This window comes from Haemorhous mexicanus, chromosome 6, assembly GCF_027477595.1.
Source record: "Haemorhous mexicanus isolate bHaeMex1 chromosome 6, bHaeMex1.pri, whole genome shotgun sequence".
Lineage (NCBI taxonomy): Eukaryota > Metazoa > Chordata > Aves > Passeriformes > Fringillidae > Haemorhous > Haemorhous mexicanus.
The window spans coordinates 45629748-45650780 of NC_082346.1; the positions used below are offsets into that span (position 1 = coordinate 45629748).

Sequence of the window (21033 nt, forward strand, 5' to 3'; positions counted from 1 at the left end):
GGTGGTTTCTACCATTATTCCGACTGAGGATGATAAACATTAATATGGATGTGAGTGCTCATCTTTAAAACAGTGTCAGCAGCTGAACACAGAAAGGAATTCTTCTAAGTCAAAAACCAAAAAACCTGTTTTTTCCTGAGAAACTTTAGAGGAAAAAGAGAGGAATAAGTGGTCTATCATACTGAACAAAGACAAATGAAAAACCCAGAAATGTTACACAATTATTTTCAAATTGATTTTTCAAAGAAAAAGTTCTGAAAATTATACAGAAGAGGAGGTCCAGAACCTAATGCGGAAAGCAGTTTAAGTCACAGTTTGCAAGTAAACTCCTTCTCTTCTTTTTTAAAACAAAGGGAAAGGGTACCAAAGCAAATCAACAAATCTTACCTGACTATTCTTGTCCATCAGTTCACTTATAGTTTGATTTTGCTTTTCTACCTCACGATCCAGTTTCTTACACTTCAATTTCCATTGGCGGATGGTTTCCTGGGCTCTCACCTTCAAATCTTCTTTTTTTTTCTCGATCTCCAGCCTGAGTGCCTCTGAGTGCTTGAATTCACTGAGATACCGTTCTGCTTCCTTGGTACTCTCTTCAACCTGTTGAACTAACTCAGCAGACTGGAGTTCCGTTTGTCTACGTCCACTCTCACAAGCCTTGTAGCAATTCTGTATCTCCTTTAGCTGGTCCAGCATTTTTTCCTGCTGCTTCTCCCTGTTTTCCAGGTCAGATGTTAAAACCTGGATTCATCATAGCAAAATACAAATATTCTGTAAAGATATGCAGTATGAAACTTTATCAAACAATATACTGCCACATTAAATCACATTTTTATTAAATATGAACAGCATAAAAGATCTTCTTGACTATCAAGGAAAGTCCTGTTAGCCCAGAGAATCTCTCCCTCTGCAACGGTAAAGAATTCCAACACAAGACATAAAATACATACTACTCAATTCTTTCTGCATTTGTTCCTCTTCTGGTTGTTCTTGTTATTTTTCTGTATTTTAAGTTTGAGATCAATCATTGGCCATATATTATACACTACACAAATAAGAAATAAACCAAACAGTAAGATATAAGGAGATTAATGTAAAGAGATGAGAGGAAAAGGAGAACTGGAAAGGACAGAACAGCATTCACCACAACCACTGGAATTTATAGTTTATGAGCTAATTGTTACCCAGTTTTATGCTGGTTGTCTTTATGAAAGCAATGTGCTAAATAAAGGTATATTTAAAAGTACTGAATACAAAGAGAATACAGTAGCTTGGTAAATGCTTCTAGAACAAAGTGCAAAGACATTTGAAAATGTAGGAGGCATATATAAGCCTTTCAAATATGAATTAAATTTAAGACACACCTCTTAAAAATAAGATTGTTCAGAGAAATATGATTTGAGAAATGAAGCGACTCATAAGAAACTCAGGAATAATAGCGTCCATACATCTTCTGGAAGGACATGCTCAGAAAACAGTTTTTGAAAGTACACTAGCAAAATTGTATTTTACTGAGATCATCACATAGAAATTCACATTAGTATTCTGAATTTTGGACCTATTTAGACTGCTTTCATACCATTCAGCTTTTTCATGAATGAAAGATAAATTTGATAGACCTGATCTATAGCCAGTGAAACATATTATCAAGCCTCAGAGGATTGAAATACTTTAACGTGGGTTAGATTTCAGAATGACTGAAAAAAACTGGCAGATGTAGCCTGAAATAAACAGACCACAATTCAAAATGGACAAGGGGAAAGTATTTTATCTGTGAAAGAATGGGCAACTTTACTGATGGATATAGAATGACTATTTAGACAAAGATACTTCCACAAGGTTGGGGGAAGGAGGGAGACTTGGGTTTGTTGGTAAGAGCTCTCTCCTCGTCAGTTTGTTAGTTTGGGGGGGTTTTCTTCCATCCAAACTAGGCCAACACCTCCTAGGAGGCAGTAAATTGTACCAATCTCTTTGAGATAGCATTTGCTGTTCTAAAAAGATAACCAAAACAAGCTCATAAGCTACAGCTAGCAAAATTTTAATCAAAACAAGCTTAATTTCCAATGAAAACAGATTACAATACTTCTTTAAAGACAAAGATTTAAATTGAGTATAGCAGAAGTTAAAAATAGCCTCATAAAATACAATCAGATATTACATTTACTGTTCCACAGATTTTCTAAAATGGGTCATCATTTTTTCAGTCATGTGATTACACATGCTATTATCACTTCCTATTTCATGTCTTTCTGGAGACACCATAGAGGATGTCAGACTAAATTAATGGTACTCAACGCTGCACCATTAAAAACTAGTTATTTATATATAATTTCCCCAGAGTTTTGTTAACTTCATTAACAAAACTTCTGCTCCCACAAACTTTTTAATGAAATATGAGTCTAATCTTAAACACATAAAATAACGTTCAACTAACCGTAAACATTCCTCTTATCGTGTCAAAGTAAATCAACCTCCAATTTATTGATTTACAGTACAATAAAAAAGAGGAACATTTGTTTTAGATATTACCTTGCAACTAATTTATCAACCAAACTATTTGCACGAGGAGGAAAATTGGATTTTGACATGGATGTACCAATATAAAGTGACTTTTAATGTTTTATTTTTACAATATGTGTAAATAAGATAAACCTTAGCAAAGAGTTTGCACTTGGCTTAAAAGAGCTAAGCCAGCACAGATCCAACAGTTGAAATCAGGTAGAAAACAGCATCATAGCCAGTCAATATTTCATAAAACCAACTCTGTAAAGCAAGAGGATAGAGAAAGTATCTCCACACTCTGTTTCTATATCAAACAGGAATCCCAAATAGACTGATCTGTACTTCTGAATTCCTAGTTACGTACGATAAATGTGTATTTCTGTGTTAACACGGGTACAGTTGCCAAAATTCTTTCTGATCTACAGGGCTTGTGCTACTGGCCTTTAACTGGCTAAGAGCTTCATTTGTAGTAGAAAAAGTAAAAGTAAATTTTAGTGAGGATATGAATCAATATTTATAAAACTGAAAGATTTATATTACTTAAGAATTCTAACATTAATTAAACATATCAATAATTTCCCCGAGAAAAACTGATATATTTTAACAAACTGACTGCTGTAATGGACAATACTATAAGAATACTAACATCAAATCCAAATGAAGAGTAATTAGTAAATCAAACAAGTTCCCAGGCTAAAAGAGTCTAAAAGACTCTAAAGAATCTAAAAACACTTATGGAGAAAGCAGGGTATTGCATCTTTGCAATTTGTGCACTTATTTCTTAGTCATAATAGTTAAATCTTAATAGTTAGCCACAATGGTCCTGTATTTATTTGGCTTCATGCAGAAAAATGTATTTAAGATAGTTGTAAACATTTGGAAAAATCTCACAATCGCTCCCTCACATAAACTAGAGTAGCTGAAATAAATATTCTATTTAAAAGCTAATTTAAGATTGAACTCACTTCTAAACATGAGCTTAAGAATATGTTTTAACCTTTTTCATCCTCTGTATTTTACATCACACTGAGATTTTATAGCAACTGTTGGAGGCTAAACAATGCACACAACTCAAATTGTTGCAAACAATGACATTTTAATAAATCAAAAGAAATTTCTAGTATCACATGTACATCAGAGGCAAGTTAGATTCTCCCACTAAACAAAATCACACCCAAGTCAAACACGACTGGTCACTTCCAACTGGGAATCAGACTATCTGATAGGAGCAGCTGTCAGAACAGGCTTGACAAAATGCTTTGTTAGTACACAAGTTTAGAAATTCACATCCTTGCATTCCTTGATGTCTCATTAAAAGAAAAACACACTAGCTATTTTCCTGTTACTGCCCCTGTAGGAGAAAGGCAGTGGGAAGCAGATAAGAAGTACAAAGTATTTTCTGTTGAGAAAATGAGGGAAGTCAAAGATTTCCAACTCAGAGAAATGACAATGACCCCAACTGAGCACGATTGCATGAGTATTTTCAGGGCAGGAAATTAGTATTATAAAATCATTCTGACCCTTAAGAAAGCATGTTCTACAAGCAGAAGTTTAAAATAATTGGTTTTATGTGGGTTCTTACCCCATTAATTCCTGTCACCAAAATAATTCGTTTCTAAGGCACAACAAAACAAAAAATCAGAATGTTTTCACTTAGTCATGGGTTTTATTGACCAGCTAGAATACAAATGCTGATGGACACCAGGAAATGAGTTCTGCTCATCTTACCCTCCACAAAAACACTTTAGGTCTTTTTAAACCTATTCAATGACCAAATTTCATAAAGCATGTAGGAACTTATTTTGAGAAGGCCATTTTTTTCCAAATGTAATTTGATGTATTAGTTTGATTTAAATCAGCAGAGAAGCAGACAAGGTAAAGGAGCAAGAGAAGTAAACCAAAGAGTATATTCCTGCAAATTTATGAAGACAAAAAAATAAATTCCTACATTTGAATTGCCAAAGTGATGTGATATCATTTCACAGATAAGTACCTTCATTAGGAAAATATATACAAAATCCCTTGCTTACAGAATGCCAAAATACAAGCTGAACAAAAAGTGAAGTCCTTGACTACTGAAATAATACACATGGTTTTGCAAACAGTCTTTTCCCCTGACAGTCACAGAAGACAGAAGAAAATTGTTACTGTTCAGGCATTCTACTACCAATGACAAATCTAAACAAGAGCAAGAAATACAGAAATTTTCCATCTTAAACAAGAAGGTTACTGCCTACTTTGATCTCATTTTATGGTCAAAGTCTTCTAACTAAAATTCCAGTACAAAAGGCTGCTCTTAGCCTTCTCATAGAGAATCACATTAAACATTATGATATGCTTACCATAAAGAAGACTACTAATACGTATGATTATATTACTATATTGCATTTGTTACTAAAAAAAGCGAAATTGTGACCTACTTTTGTTACTCTACTACACTCTCTCATAGAACAAGGTATCTCCATTTTTAAAGTTGAACTTCAGCTCTGAGGAATGATGGAATGGGGAATAAGTGAGTAAGTACTACCTTATAAAAGCAGTTCCAAAAACCATTATTAACGGTAAGTGCTGATAAAATCAGATCAACTTTTCTTTGCACATGGCAAAGAGAAGAAATCCAAACCATGAAATCATGGGCAATGGCAAATATCTTTTTTGGTATTACATGGGAGAGAAAAAATCACTTTTCAAACTTCTTTACACAATAAATAAGGAGCATGACAGTTACTCTTAGTTTAAAGTTTTAAAGGTTAATCCCTGATCTGATACATCACCTAATGTTAAACAGATGAGAAATTATTTAAAAACCAAAAATGCCACCAAGCAAAAAGCAGCAAAACCCAACTTACCTGTATGTGCATTACAAGCTGTGCTTTCTCCTTGTCCTTGCGCTCTATACATCTCTTCAGTTCTTCTACCTCTGACATTACAGCATTATGACTCAGCTTTGCTTTAAGTTCCAAAATATGTTTCTCTAGATCTTGCTTCTCTCTCTCATATCTTTCAGCTACTGTAAAACAGCAAAAACAGAGCAACACATTCAGCAGAAATACCAACTCATGGTAAATTAATTTAATCTCAATTAATTTTTGGCAATTTGTTTCTCCACTTGAGACTATTCTACAACTACTGATTTTCACCAAAATATCTGTGAAAAATGGTATACCTGTATCATAAGCTAATAACATTTTAATAACAGAATAAAACAGTACTTTTCCATCATTTTATAGGGGTTTCCACTCTTCCCCCTGCACACAGCTGCTCCCCTCAAATAAAAAACCAACCAAAACAACCAAAGCCGCAGGAAAACTGAATAAAATAAAATAGGATGGGAGAAACAATGGGGAAGTTCTGGAGAAAATGAAATTTGGCCAGCAGCTTCAAGGCCAAGGTTTTATCTCACCAGAGTAACACCTCCCAATTTGAAAGTCACATTATCTGCAAATTTTATGTCTGAATCCTGAAACTACAACCAAAGATTTTGATAAGAGTAAGCTATAAATTCTCTCAATCAGAAATCCAAAGGTCTTAAGTCATAAATAACTACTGGAGGCAAACGGAAAAAAATCCTCTCCTTGTCTTCTTCCCATATATCTTTGACAAAACAGGAATAACACAGCAAGGTGAAACACAACTGCAAAAATTATATAAATGTATGCATGTATTTTAAGAGTTACAGTACATTTTTATTTTCTTCGTATTTTTACATCTGTTTTGATTTATAAGATCAATAGGAAAGTTAAAATATGCTTTTATTAATATTAAAGGCATATTGTTTCAAATAAACTAACATTCAAATAGATACACTACCATGATTGGAGGAAAAAACTATTGAAATTATTATTTTGCTTTACAGTTCTGAAGCTAAGCCCATTTCCAGTGCTCTTTATGAGGTTTGTAAAATATGGAGTCAGAGTCCTATTTTAAAAACCAAGAGAATTCAGAAGCTGAAGCACAAAAATACAAAAATATGTCATTATCCAAACCAATTTAACAGTCCCATAGACACTGGACTCTAGAATAGAGTCACTATTTCTTTATTACTTTGAGTAATAGATTGCTACGGTAATAAGGAGAAAGACAAAGACTTTCTCTATTGCCTATTTGATTATGTTTGAAAAGTTTAAATACAGATAGATAACTAGTAATTAATTGAAGACCTTGCTAAAGTGGTAATTTAATATGCAATTATATTTTGAAATTGTTTAAAGTATTTGTCTTCTAAATAAAACTATTCCAACTCTAAAACTCTAACATAGTGCAAGCAGAAGCCCTGACTGTATCATATGGAAAAATTTTCTTAACCACTCAGGAACATGTTGCTTAGAAATTCTACCAGAAAGTCATCAGCCTCATTAACTACTTAATCAATGACTCTTGTTATGATTTTCAAGATGGCAGAATGCAAACTGCAACTGGACTGAAATGCAAGTTTCTGGAAAATTATTACTTAGAAATAATACACATTTTTCTTCTGTAAAAACACTATTCAGTTTGCTAAAATTATCTCAAAAGCAATGTTTTGATTTTGCAAATCAAAATATTTTATAATAAATTAACTGACATTGCTATTTGTCTGTTAATATTTAGGTGTGCCAATACATATTAACTTAAATCTGAGGAATTAATTGGCTGGTTTTGACAAAACAACAGAAGAATTAGATTGCAACTCTAAGATAAAATTCATGTCCGTGCCTACTAAGTAGCTCGCAGCTCTCCAGTGCAAAATATTAGTTGTACCTGCTCTAATTCTCCTGTCATCATCTTGTGCATCCTGATAGCTCTGGCGATGGTGCATAGCAGCATATGAGATTTGATGTTGCAATTCTGCACGGTCTTCTTCTGCTCTCAAAAGCTCAGAACGAAGATCCTCAATCTAAAATGTATGCATAAAAGTGTGTGTGTGTATATATATATATATTAATATATATATTAATATATATATATTAATATATATATTAAAGTATATATATACATCAAAAGTTTAATGAAAAATAGAACAAAAACCATAAATACCATACTTCTATTAAACACTATAAAGAAAAATATGATACACAAAAAATATTTATCAATACATCTTGAGAGTACTGCAGATGGTAAACAAAAAGACAAACTATTTGCTTACAGGCCACAAATTGATTATTCAAAATTAAAGGAGACCTTTTATGTTGACCACAGATGAGCAATAATTTCCCTAGACCAAAAAAAATGCTACCATTTTATATGTTGCAATTATCTTTTTTCATAGCTAGTGAAAATGTCTATCCAAATTTAATAAATAGTATGTTTTATTTAAACTGTGCTCCTTAAAAATACAATGTATTTATTCATAAGAAACACAGCGGTCTTCACATTTTTCCTTTCTATCATATATAGTAGAGCACTTACAAGGATGACAACATGTAGGAAAATAGAGAAAATCCAACATGCTAAAGTTCAGTTGAAGAAATATACCTCTAATTCCTATTACTCTATATGCCATTCACAATGATGTAAATACAAAACAGTAATATAGCTAACTCAAACTTCTGTTAGATACACAAGACAAACAACTAATGCTAAAAGATGAGAATGCCAATTGCCCCCTGCCTAGTTATTTCAGTCTTTTAATCCAGCCCCTCTAAAGAAAAGATGTTTAGGAGAAAGGACTTTTTTCTAAAGTTATAATCCAAATTCCTACAAATTTTAATAATACATGCACTAATAGCTATTATTTAAAGCACACTTTAAATACTTTTTCAGGTATTTATTTACTTTTATTGCATGTTACAGTGTAGCAAATACTTCTAGGTCATTGATTTATCTCATTTCACCAATTATAGCACATGCTTTGCAGAAAAATGGTACTAATATAGGAATAGTTCTAAAGCATATCATGAAAGGAAATTTCACAAAATGTGCTTATGTACTGAAAACATACCATTACTATCACTACTATAATTAATGCATATAAACATATACACATAAAAGTTTGGAAAGCAGAAAAAAAGTATAACGAGCTCAGTCCACACACACACTTAAACCTGTCTCCCTATACCTCATGTTTTCCTTCATAAAACAATTTTATCAGAGTATGAGATAAGAATATTCAACAAAAAGACTCCGACACAACATAATATGAAAACCTTAGGATTTTTACCACACTAAAGCAGTTACCTGATGCAAAAGAGCTTCTCTACTGCCTTCAGATTCACTCAACTTTTTCCGGGACTGCTCCAATTCCTGCTCAAGCTTTCATTTCAGAGGATGATGAAGAAAGAAAAGCAATGTAGGCATCATAATATAAAAGTGTATTTTAACATTTAATTTTGACACAAAATCATCCATATGAGCATTTATTTGAAATCTGGTATAATATACACAGTATTTTTTTTTGTCCAAAATTTTAAGCAAACCTTCATTTATACTAAATCCCTGCTATATTTATTTAAATTACATAAAGAGAATGTTACTTACAGTCTATAATTTTTGTGCAATGGTCTATATCACATAAAGATACAAAATAATTTATATTATCCAAAGCAAAATCACAAAAGCAAATTTTTACTGGGTTAAAAGTAAAAAAATGGAAGGCAAGTTTTAACAAAGTTTCAAAAACATTTTTCTGGATCTGAAACATACTTTCAAACTCAAAATTAAAAACAACTTAGTATTTTAAGTGACCTATGGTAAATAACTTATTCCTAGAAGTGTTAAAGATGACACACATTGGTAGAACTGTAATTGGTAAAATCTGTGGGGTTTCTGTGTTGTGCATGATGATGTATATGAATTATTCTGGAAACAAGATGACAAAAAATTGAAGTGCCCTAAATTTCATAAAACTGAAAGTTTTCCTAAAACCATAATATTCAAAATGTGTAATCAGAAATAGTCATCAAACCGATGACGATGAAAAAAAAAAATAAAGCAAAACCTTCAAAATATTTTTTGACTTCTTCCATAAATAGTTCAAAGATCCACTTGGAAATAAATAGAGGTTTTGACAGTAGAAATTGTTATTGTTGAGATAGCAATCTCAAGGAGGATGTTGAAAGCCTGGCAAATGGGCAAAGTAAACAGGACCAACATTAAGGGAATGAAGAGAACAACATAAGGTAAAACACTACATAAAACACTACAGTTCATAAAGGCTTAGCGTAAAGGGGTATATCTTTGAAAGATGCTAAACTTGATGCAAGAGGAAAAAACAAACAGGGAAAGTGTAATGCAGCCCTCGCATCCTGCTAGAACAGAAATACAAGAAACTTTGTTTTCTATGAAAAGAAAGAGTGAAATATGGCAACAGTTCAGTGAGAGTAATTAATAACAACTATGGTGCAAAAAAACCAGCATAAGTTAGTTGTAGGGATGAAGAAAAGCTGCTTTGAGCTGCTGCAAATAAGCAACAGTAGACTACATACAAATTCAGAGACAAAATAGAGAAAGAAATCAAGGATTACGCACAAGTTATAAATCTGTCTGCCTGGCAGGATGGAAGAGTCATTAGAAGTAACGTACTGTAGCTGAAGAGCTTTGAAGGAGAGACACAAGCTGAGCATAGCTATATTCACAGAGCCTCTGATGCAGAAAAAAATCCCACACCTTGAATTCTTAAAGAGTAAAGAAAGTTTTGCTCTGCTGATTTCTCAGAAAAAGGAAGCATATACTGTAGCAGATGACACTATACTCTCATTTAAAACCAAACAAAAAGGAAAAAAATTACATCTTACCTGGTACTTTTCGCTTTCATATTTCACAAGTTTATTTCTCATGAGCTCTTCTGCTTCATCTGCTTTAACATCTTGCTTCCTTAAAACCTTTGGAGGAAAAAAATATATTGCAAACTTCATCACAAAATTTACAGAAGCTATCATTCCAAGGTTTTTAAAATAAAGAATGTGCTGATACATTTAAGAAAGAAGATCTAGACAAATGCTTTCTGCCTGCATCTAATATTTCCATGTAAAGCCAATGTATATTGTTATGTAAAGATAAATATAAGTTCATGCATACATAAACACACCCATGCAGAGAACAGGGACAAACACAAAGTCTAAAGCAGCACTAACATCCTTCCGATGTATAGAGCTCCAGACTCTCAAGTTGACCCCAAACACCTTTGGATTAAGGTCTAAAAGGCTCAAGAGATCCCCTACAGATTAGCTGTGCACATATCAGAGAAAAAGAATATATTCTCTAATATAAAGTGTGCGTGTTATGAAATTCAATGCACAGTAGTCAAGAAAACACTACCATAAGGTTGTGTGAGAAGTCAAAAGAAAAAAAAATTAAAAGGTTATTTTTTTTTCTGAATCTGGACAGATGCTTAAAGCCACAGAACTACAACTGAATCAACTGAAACTTTCCTGATCAAAAATTTTCAACATTGATGTGCCCTCCCTTGACAACAATAACAAAAAATTAAACAAATCCATGGGGACTTTTCCCATTCCCTCTCAGAATGAGGTATCTAAAATCACATGTGGACACTTTCTAAACCATCTTAGAGAAATAAAAGTGCATTAAATATTAATTTCAAAACCTTAGTCCCTCTGCAAACCAACACTACTTGCAAACACAGCCAATCACTGCAAAGAAAGTATGAGACATGAAAGATATTAGTGACATGTAATATTTGCCACATAAACAACCCAAGTTTAGATATCTCAAGCCATGGTAAAATCATCGAATCATTTTAAATATCACTTAGAAACATCGGCTGAAAGAGATCAGTAGCCATATACTGATAATTTGCCATGAATTTCTGTAACTGTTTATAAATCACAGTTTTTATCTGTGCAACATGATCAATGATTTTTCATACTAGTCACAGATCAATTAATTAGGTACCTGAGCACAAATCTTTTACTTTCATCCCATATCTTGAAGCACAAGTACGTCTATTCCTTTCATAATTACTTGCTAAAACAACAACAGAACAACAACAAAAATTCATAGCCTTTCTAGAAAGAAATTTCTTTTTCCCAGTCTGTCATTCCCAAGCAGCATTTTCATTTTACATTTATAGGAAAATCTCCTCCTATCTTCCTTGAAATCTGTCCCTATAAATTGTGTCATTTCATTCAGTTTTTGAACATTGTCTCTTCACTGTGCACAGAAGACCAATTTCAGTGTGTGAAAACAGAATACAAGATATTAATCAACTGCAGTGAAGCCAAGCATTCAGCTTTAGAAATTTTGGCTTTAAAAGCAGCTTTCTGAAGAAAATAAATGACTTTATATACTTACCTTCCTCTTACAACCTCACTTCAGAAAACCTAAGGGTTTCAGTACAGTTTGGATTACTCTTCTGCCTGAACAGCTTACATTAAATCTGAGACCATGGAAGACATTAATCATAATTATGCCACTGAAAATATTATGCCACATAAAGAGTTATACTTTTAGTCATACTGATCCCTAATCAGATAATAGAAGAATGTTAGACATTTAAGGTGCTTTCCTAAGTATTCAAGAGAGATTTAAATCTATCCTTCCAGTCAACTATAAAACTCAACACTGCACATATTTTACTCAAAAAGGCTCCTGAGAGAAGTCCCAAAAAGCAACATGAACAAAAGTCTAAGATCATCTCTTCAGCTAATACTGGTTTTGCATTACCCAAGTTCATTGAGGTTTTGTTTTGGTTTGCGTTTTTTTGTTTACTTTTAATGACCAGAAGTATTGGTCCAGAACAACCTACTTGAAATATATGATGTCTATTAACTGCAATCAACCATCAGCAAAATTTACTAGCAAAATTAGAAACTTTGCTCTACACAGTCAACTTCAGGCCAACTTCATTTTTGGCACTAAGTTAATAATTAACATAGTACCAAATGTGCACATTTTCATTTGGCTAGATTTGGCTAGAGAGGTCAGAATCATAAAGAAAATATTACAGCTGGGCTGGATTCAGGAATACTAGTAAAATTTTCAAAGATTATTCCTGCTGAAAGCAAAAAATACCTCTGCATCAGTATCACGTCCTAATTCCCAAAAGAAACCATGGAGATAAATATGCCATTTCAACTTCACTGACCGATATTCAGGCTATTAAATAGAAATAATTTCAAACAGAAATACATCCTTTACTGTAACTGATACTATAAATATAACCTTCCGTTTTATTTTCTGCATACTGTAAAAACAGCCCATAGCCATTTCATTTTAAGGAAAATAACAGCTCATATATAGAGAGAGATATAGATAGATACCCCAGAGTTAAAATACGGCAAAAAAAGAGCAATGTTACAATAAATGAAACATACTACATGTGCACTGCTTGGACTGTGAAACATGCATTGTACCAGTAGGTGCCAGGTAAGCAGTTAATCAAAATGTTACAAGGAAATGGAAACATCTCATCATCCACAGCCAGACAAACGTCAGCTGTTACTAACAATTCAGAAATTGTACAGGTAGAAGTTAATTCTGTGTTTTGCCTCCTTTCTGTACTCTTTTTAAAATAATCCTCTCTTGCTGTTTTGGGCCATATTTGATTTTTCCTCCACTACAGATCACTATACAAGCTTCCTCAGGGGAGGGGTAAAAGAAAAAAAAACAAAAAAACATGTAAAGATCCAACTGATTCTTTGATTTCATTTGTTGTCCCCAAAGAAGGGGTTGAGGAAGTCACATGTCAAAAATGGGAACTAGGAAAAGGATGCTAAGGACAGCAGTTCAAGCACACATTCCTCCCTGATGGCTCCCAAACAGCAGGCAGACACTGCCCAGAGTAGCTGAAGCACCAAGGAATGGGAACAGGCCTACAGTCAACAGGATTCTCCTACCAAGATCCTCCTCTGAAAGCATGAGTGTCCAGGTTGGTCTGAAAGAGACTGACAAGGTTGATGAGGCCTTGAAGGAGGCCACAAGGAGACAGAGAACTTCCCTGTACAGAGGTCTTCCCAGCATGGCTTTGGGAAGGACCAGCTCCATGTTCCACTGCCTGCTAGGTGGTCAGGCTAGATGAACTTCTGATTTGACCAAGGAAGGTAATTCTTACAGGTCTTTATAAAGAGCTCGCTAGCACAAGACAGCATTAGAATACAAATGTAACTGGTATACCCCAACTGAGCATACCTCTTCCATATACACAGAGCATCTATTGAACCCCAAAACTTCACAATCATAACTTATTGCTTCATATTGCTTTTCTTATACATGAGGAAAACTATGGGATGATTGTGAAACAACTCAAGTCCTCAATCCTTCCAACATATGATAACCTTTCAAGAGCAAATAATAATTTTTACAGCAATTTAAGCCTACTTTTCTTAGGGTTTGGGTTTTGGTCTCAGTTTGGTTTTGCTGTATTGTTTTTTCTTTTCAAATAAATCCAGACTTTTTGAAAGCTGTGTACAGACCACAAACTGAAACTTGCTCTTTCAAAGTGACACTGATCAGTGAGTTTTTCCTACTATCACAAACATACAAGTAGAACAGCCGCAAGCTATAACTTAAAGCAAGGCAAAAATGTACCACATCCTAATCTGAATGAAAATACTTTCTCTAACTTGCTACATTAGTGATCAGCATGACTCCAAGTATGCACCCTAAACATACCAGCCAGGCAATTAAAAAGGGAATACCTAGCTATTTCAGTGACAGATATGTATGAGACTTGCTCATGCTCCAAGCAAGAGTCAGATTCAAACTACAGTCAAAACAGAAACTATTGGCCACAGGTGGCATAGCACAGAGCCAAAGAGCAAGTATCAACAATGCACTAAAATATCCAGGTGGCTCAGAGCACAGATCAAGTTTATGTTTGTCTAAAAAGATCAGTGATAAAAATACGCAAAAAACAATGTTCAATAACATTTCTAACCATCAGTTTACACCACACTCTGTCCATCAGCTTCTTGCAGGTTATGGTATTTGTAGTGGGAGGCAAACAACATCTAAGTATACAGTTGCACTAGGAGAAAGTTAAAAAATGCTTCCTGACCTAGCCAAGTTGCTAGCTTAAGACATAACTGCAGGCACTGCCTTACTACAGTCAGTGGATCCAAAAGGTTCAATAATGATGATTCTGTTGACCTAAAGCATGCCAAGCATGAACACATGGACACATTTCACCAAAATCCAGGAAGCCAAGCAGAAAATTTTGTAAAGCCATCCCGGACACCCAATGCACAGAAAAGAATGCAAAGAAAACATTTTTAAGAATGATACTTGATCTTGTTTTAGAAAATAAATGTAAAAATGCAAGCAAAAAGTAAGAGGTGATGGTGTCTTTATATTCAAAAAAAAAAAAAAAAGTCATCCTGGGGAATCTCAAGATAGTTTTCATTTACACAACAAATGCAGTTGTTAAAGCAATTCATGTATACAGGTCGATACCCCTGGCAAGAAAAGAGTATTTGTTCTTCTTTCTAATCAGAAACATGCTTATATCAGGAATATAGAACAAACTAAGATATATGATTTGCATGAATTTCTTTGCTAATTGCTGTTTTCTAATTTGCCGTAATTGCTGATTAAATGTACCGATACACACTAAGGTGAAAGAGACATAAAATGTGCAGAAAATAGTTTTTCTACAACTACACACAGCACAGACAGGTTAAAGATTCAAAACAAAAATGCAAATTTAAAACTTAAAGATACAAAATTTTATACATCAAGCTTTCTTAATGGTCAGTATATACATAGATACCTTCCTGGTTCGTAATCAGTCTATGATTATGATGTAATATGTAATACTACAATACAAACAAGAAGTTTGCACATTATACAAAAAACTGAGAGAAAGAAAAGACAGAAAAGAGAAAGGCCAAAATAAACACAATCATCATGTTGTGTTAGATCCTGAAAATATATAATTTAATAATGGCACTTTAGGAAGGTGACTCTCTTAAGATGGTAAAACACTGACAAGTAGTGGTCAGTTACAGGCACTGCACCTCACTGAAAAAAAAAATAGCATTTAATCCTCACAAGTGTCACACAATTTCTTAATTAGAGCAACTACTGATCACATGCAAAAGTAAAATTTGATTTGGTCTGAAATGTGTAACAGGCAAACTAATGAAAAAATTATATCATTAAACAGACACAAACACTTTAAACAGTACTTCTCTGTAAATCATCCAGGCCATATTAAATGACAGGATTTCAAAATTCAGCCCAAACACTACCCTCCTTTCCAGTAATGTTACTTGGGAAGCATCTTGGAGAAATAAGTGAAAACAGAGGTAGACTTCAATAGAACATTTTGTCTGTGCAATGATTACCACAAGGCTGAAGCCACTGTCAGTGTTTAGAGTCTATCTAACTCACAATTCAAATTACAAGGGATAAGAAACAGAATAACAAAATAACAAGCTCAAAATTATGCATAAATATGTTTCATCCAAATAACACTTGTAGCAAAATACATACTTACTTTATTCTCACTAGGCTATGAAAAAGTCAACAGGGCAGTTCAAGCACATTCTTTCTAAAATACAGCAACTTAAACTGTATCTTAGAAAGGGGCTCCTCCGGAAAAATAACTTACAAAAATTAAGTAGAATTTACAGAAGAAACTATTAAACCATCTTAATTCACAGCTGGACATCTTTGGGGAATAGAAGGTCTAGGACGTACTTACTATTTCTTTTTGTATGGAATTCAAACGACGAGCTACCAAGAATAAAAGCACCCAGCCTGGAGGCTCATGATCACATAAACTATGATCCTTCCTATGATCTATGAAAGATCATATGGAAATTCTCTGAACTACATTTGAACCCACTCACTTGAGTTCAAGTTTTCTTTCTAAGGAAACTATGGCAGTGTCAATATATCTTTAGAGAATACAAGACATCATCTTGTAAAGGATAAAATAAGAATGTTCCACTCTGCAGATAACACTATCAAATCACACCAATACACTGCATTAGGCATCCCTTCCCCAGCCTGAAGGCACAACTGAAGAACCTAGAAGTGGACATAGGCATATTAAAGAGCAGTGAAAACTGAAATTCAGTACTCTAGTTCTTTTCACCAACTAGGACATGAACTGGAAGGAAAATGAAACAATAAGTCTTTCTGAAATACTGGCAGAAGAATTCCAAGCCTTTTGATAAACGTTACTTTTTTATCTATATTTTAAAAAATCAAATAATCCTGCAAAATATGACATCTTTGAACAATCTCTAGCTTTACATGAAATACATAGCATCATGAGCAAGGTTTCTCAGTATCACTTCATAGTATAAAGCCTTCCAAAAACCTATGTTGCATACACTAAGAGTGAAAACCAAGGAATTGCATATTTCTTCTCAATTATAGTATCCTATTGCATAGACAGAGATAACATTGCAAATTTTATCTTAAGCGGAGTGAAATAAAAAGCACACTATGTTAAGACACAGATTTTCCGAACAGAAGTAAAATCAAAAAGAAGTATTTTTCATATGTTTTCTAAAACAAGAAGGAAAAAAGCTAATAGCTGTCTCAAATTTTAACTTATATTCTAAATATTTCTATTTGTCTTCTAAACAGTATTTTCTATTTCATCAGGTATTGCTGAATAAAACTGAAAAGCAGTAAAAAGTTCTTTGGCCACTACAGTGCTTTAGATTGCTTGTTCAAATAAATTAAAGTGTTCGTTTACATGAGCAAGCAAAGTTTACCTTTTAGAAAATAAAACCTTTTAACTGAAAAAGCCCAGCTAATGACTTGCTTTTGTTTGCTTAGGTTTTCAGGAAGGGCATAGGGGATAGGTTGTTAGAAGATCTGTGGCAGTTACCAAAAAGGTCTAAATATAGTAAAGACAATATAATGAAGGACTGAGACTATGCTTGGTATTATCTGGTCATCAAAACTATGTGAGCTGGACTGAGAGTAAAAACATGTGCCCAAGATATGAGCACTTCTGCCAATTTGACAGGTAAAGGCTCACAAATGCAAGACATTCCTAACTAAATCCTAAATCAAAGGGAAGCTTTTGTTTGTATACCTCCTGTAATTGAAGGGACACATGGCCCAGCTGGTCCTGGCGCCTTTCTACGAGCTGTCTTTCAGCACGCATCTCTTCTTCTATCTCCTGAAGTCTCCTCTCTACTCGTTCTGATACCTTCAAAAGGAAAAAACACATGCTGTAGGAAATTAGTGTGCCTTTTAATACATGTGAAAATATCAATGGCAAAAAAGATTATGGGGCAAAATGAAAAGAGAACATTATTCGTATTTTATTAAAGCAGATTTAGAATGGTAGAGAAAATAATTAGTTATAGCAGTCAGTACTCCAGAAGTACTCAGGCAGGGAACCAAACAGTTATCTTGTTGGCAGTATTCTCCTTTATGTGTATGCATATTTTTCTCTACAGTGGTAGCTCTACTTAAGGGTTAAATATCTCATTATCAAGGTCAGAGCAGCCTAATGTGAAGTTGCAATACAAAAGTCATAGCTTCTCTGTCACAAGCCTGATTAACCTCTGGAAGGACATTTCTTTCATATCGCCAGCCTGCAAAACAGGCCAATGTTTGCCTCTTTCATCATCCAAAATCTGCGAGTAAAAAGTAGTAAACAAGAACTAAATACATGAGAATGACTGTAACAACACAAAATGATTACATCACTTTAAGCTTTTTTCCCAGAATTTTGTGAATCCATGTAGAAACTAATACAAACAACAACAGGTGTTTAATAAAGCAACTTGGATTATGAACATAAAAGTTCAATCAGACTAGAATGCCAGAATTACTTCACTTTTGCAATTCAAGCTGCTAGCAGACAGCACCCTCTCGAGGCAGCAAATTAAATTTATTTTGTAAAAGATTAGCAAGAAAAATATTTATGTATAATTTCCTCCCTACCTTAAAACTAATTATCTTAAAACACTAGAAAGCAATATATTCACTACCAAATTATAATTAGATAAAAAGAGAGAGATAAAAAAAGATTAAAAATAAAGGATCATTCGACTATTAGCTTTTGATGTATGTGGAGGTAAGTTATCTTTCTCTGCTAAGCACACTTCTATTAGCACTAGGCATATGCATGCATAGATAATTTTACCATGAGCAACACAACTTATGTAGTAACAGAAACAAAATCGAGGCTACACTTATGATCTGAGCTTCACAAGACTTAATGAACAAAACATTCTTTTTCTTTACAACAGAATACATCTCTCAGAAAACATTTCTTGTTTGTGCAGCCAAATGAACAGTCAGCTTACAGTCTGGAATATTGTATTTTTTCCTAAAACCATCAGGAGATGCCTGGTACTGCATCAAACCACACATTTTCATGAAGCTATGAAAGCTCTGCAGCCATACTCAGAAAAATTACTTACCAAAACCTAATATATAAAAAATTATGAAGACCACACTGCAATGTTTGTTTTGACAAGTACCACTTAGCGTTACTTCTCAGAATTCATAAAATACTCCACCTACCAGAAACAACGATACTATGTAGTAGGAACAGAAAATAACACTGTCACTAAACTTGTTATGTCTTTGCTGAAACCAAGGAAATAAACTGTCATATTTTTCCCCATACATATCTAACATGAAGAAATGAAACAGCAATGTTTTAACATTTCTTGAAAAAAGTTTTGACTATGTGCTTCTGAAGACAGAAGCTTTCTCGGCTCTCTCATGAATCTTTTTCAATGAAGCACTTTCTTAATAGCTTTAGTGCTATTAAGCACTAATTTAGTGTACTAATTATAGTGCACTATTAAGAAAGAAAACATACAATTTTGACTTGACAGAAGATTCAAAAGTAGCATCACCCCCAAAGATGACATTCCAAAGGAGAGTTCAGTAGCTTCTTCACTGTCACGGGTCTAGCATGCACAGCAGATAACATGACACAAGGCAGCACTAGACAGGCTTTAGATTCCTCCGAAGTTCAGATTTCATTATAAATTATCACTAACTCAGAACAAGTAAGACAGTAACTTTGTGAGGTGATTTGCCTTGCCTCTGACTTCCTTCAGCTCACTCCAGGATACAACTGTATTATTTCTAACAAGGTACTAAAACAGATGGATTATATATCATAATATTTGTCAAGGAAATTTCAGCTACAGACATAATCCTCTTTAACCAAAAAAAAAACCAAAAAACAAAAAACCCCACAACCAACACAAACCACCAAACATTTTTATGCTACTTATAACTCCTATTTGTTTCCCATATTTTGTATATTGGTATAGTATTGGTAACACCTTTGCACTTCAGCAAGGCTTTAATGTCCCTCAAGAATTAGGTTCCCTCTTTTTGTAGCCTCTCTGACTTTCCTAAGATTGTCACAGAGCCTGTGGCATACAACAGCAGGGATTTAAAAAAAATAATTAGAAACAGGTAATTTATTAAATAGTACATGCAGAATAAACTTAAAAACATACTTGTCTTCCTTTGCCCCAAATGACCCAACTCAGAACAACACTTCTACCATTTAAGTATGTATCTTGATCTCTGAATGTTATCAAAAATCTTAGTGTAGACAAGTGCTTCACCAAAGGACAGTACAAAGAATATGGAGGCTCTACACAATGACATTTAATACTAGCACTAAATTACTGCATTCAGAACATATTAGAATGTGATTTCAAGCATGCATTTTTAGCAACAGACTATCTGAATAACAATGATACTAGAGCTGTCTCCACACACAGCTTTAAGGCAGCTTAACCTGTTTTCATAGATTTTGCTTCTATCAAAAAGTTTCTCCCCTCCCCCACAATTAAACACAAAGAACAGACTGTCCTTTTTAAAGCTAGGGTGACATTTAAGTCATGCAGCTAAATATAATCTCGTGGAAGATGCTGGATGCTTACTGTACAAAAAGCACCATCCTACTTATTGAATTTCTGACCTGTTTTTCAGCTTTCCACTGTTATTTCTAGTGCAAAAGCCCTGCTAATGGAAATGTATTATTTCAACAGATTTTTGCTGCTGTTCTTGTTCCGACTCATTTTTTCATCAATGCATACTTGAAATGGGAGTATTACAATCACAAAAGAGCAAACTTTTTTCAGAGATATAACTTAAAATATTGTTAAACTTTTCCCTCATGGCAAATGATAATATGCGTTCTAACTTTTACAAGTCACCGGTGCAGTACCAAAAATCCTTTTACCAGATCTCCTGAGGGACAGTTCATTATCTGACAATAATCCTGGCTCTATGAGGTATCATAACCACAGTAACTCCATGTAAGACCCATTTCACTTGACATTGTTGTCCTCTGCCAGAGACAGTCTACCATCACTTTATAACAGCACCATCTCAATTAAGCATCTATTTAATTTTAACTAAACTGTGCTCTGATGAAGTTGCTTTCTGTAAAAGATGCATAAAGATCAGCATCTTGTGCTATTTGAGATGTGCTTCTATCCAAGCAATTGCAACAAAATATCCAAGAGGGCTATGTTATATAACCATAAAGTAAATATTCTTTTGATTGCTTATATGCCTGTCTAGCAAACATCCAAACCCTTTTCAAGAACAAAGGAATCTCACTCACAAAATGCCTAGCTAAGAAAGAGATTCTGATATAGAGAGTTGCAGAACCAGAAAGGCTTTTTAGCAAAACTGCAC

The 21033-nt window shown here is 33.9% G+C and overlaps 1 protein-coding gene across 10 annotated transcripts in view; it reads right to left on the minus strand.

Moving 5' to 3' along the window:
• The window catches only part of CEP128 (centrosomal protein 128), a 165855-nt gene that overhangs the window by 130532 nt on the left and 14290 nt on the right, over positions 1 to 21033 (minus strand). For 9 of the 10 annotated variants that reach the window (XM_059850094.1, XM_059850089.1, XM_059850090.1 and 6 more), the window contains 6 exons: positions 17435 to 17551; positions 10212 to 10298; positions 8656 to 8730; positions 7240 to 7375; positions 5349 to 5509; positions 388 to 738 (listed from right to left, as the gene is read on the minus strand). In XM_059850094.1, coding sequence (XP_059706077.1) covers positions 388 to 738; positions 5349 to 5509; positions 7240 to 7375; positions 8656 to 8730; positions 10212 to 10298; positions 17435 to 17551 — 927 coding nt within the window. The remainder of the gene's footprint in view (positions 1 to 387; positions 739 to 5348; positions 5510 to 7239; positions 7376 to 8655; positions 8731 to 10211; positions 10299 to 17434; positions 17552 to 21033) is intronic. The other variant, XM_059850091.1, reaches the window with a different exon arrangement.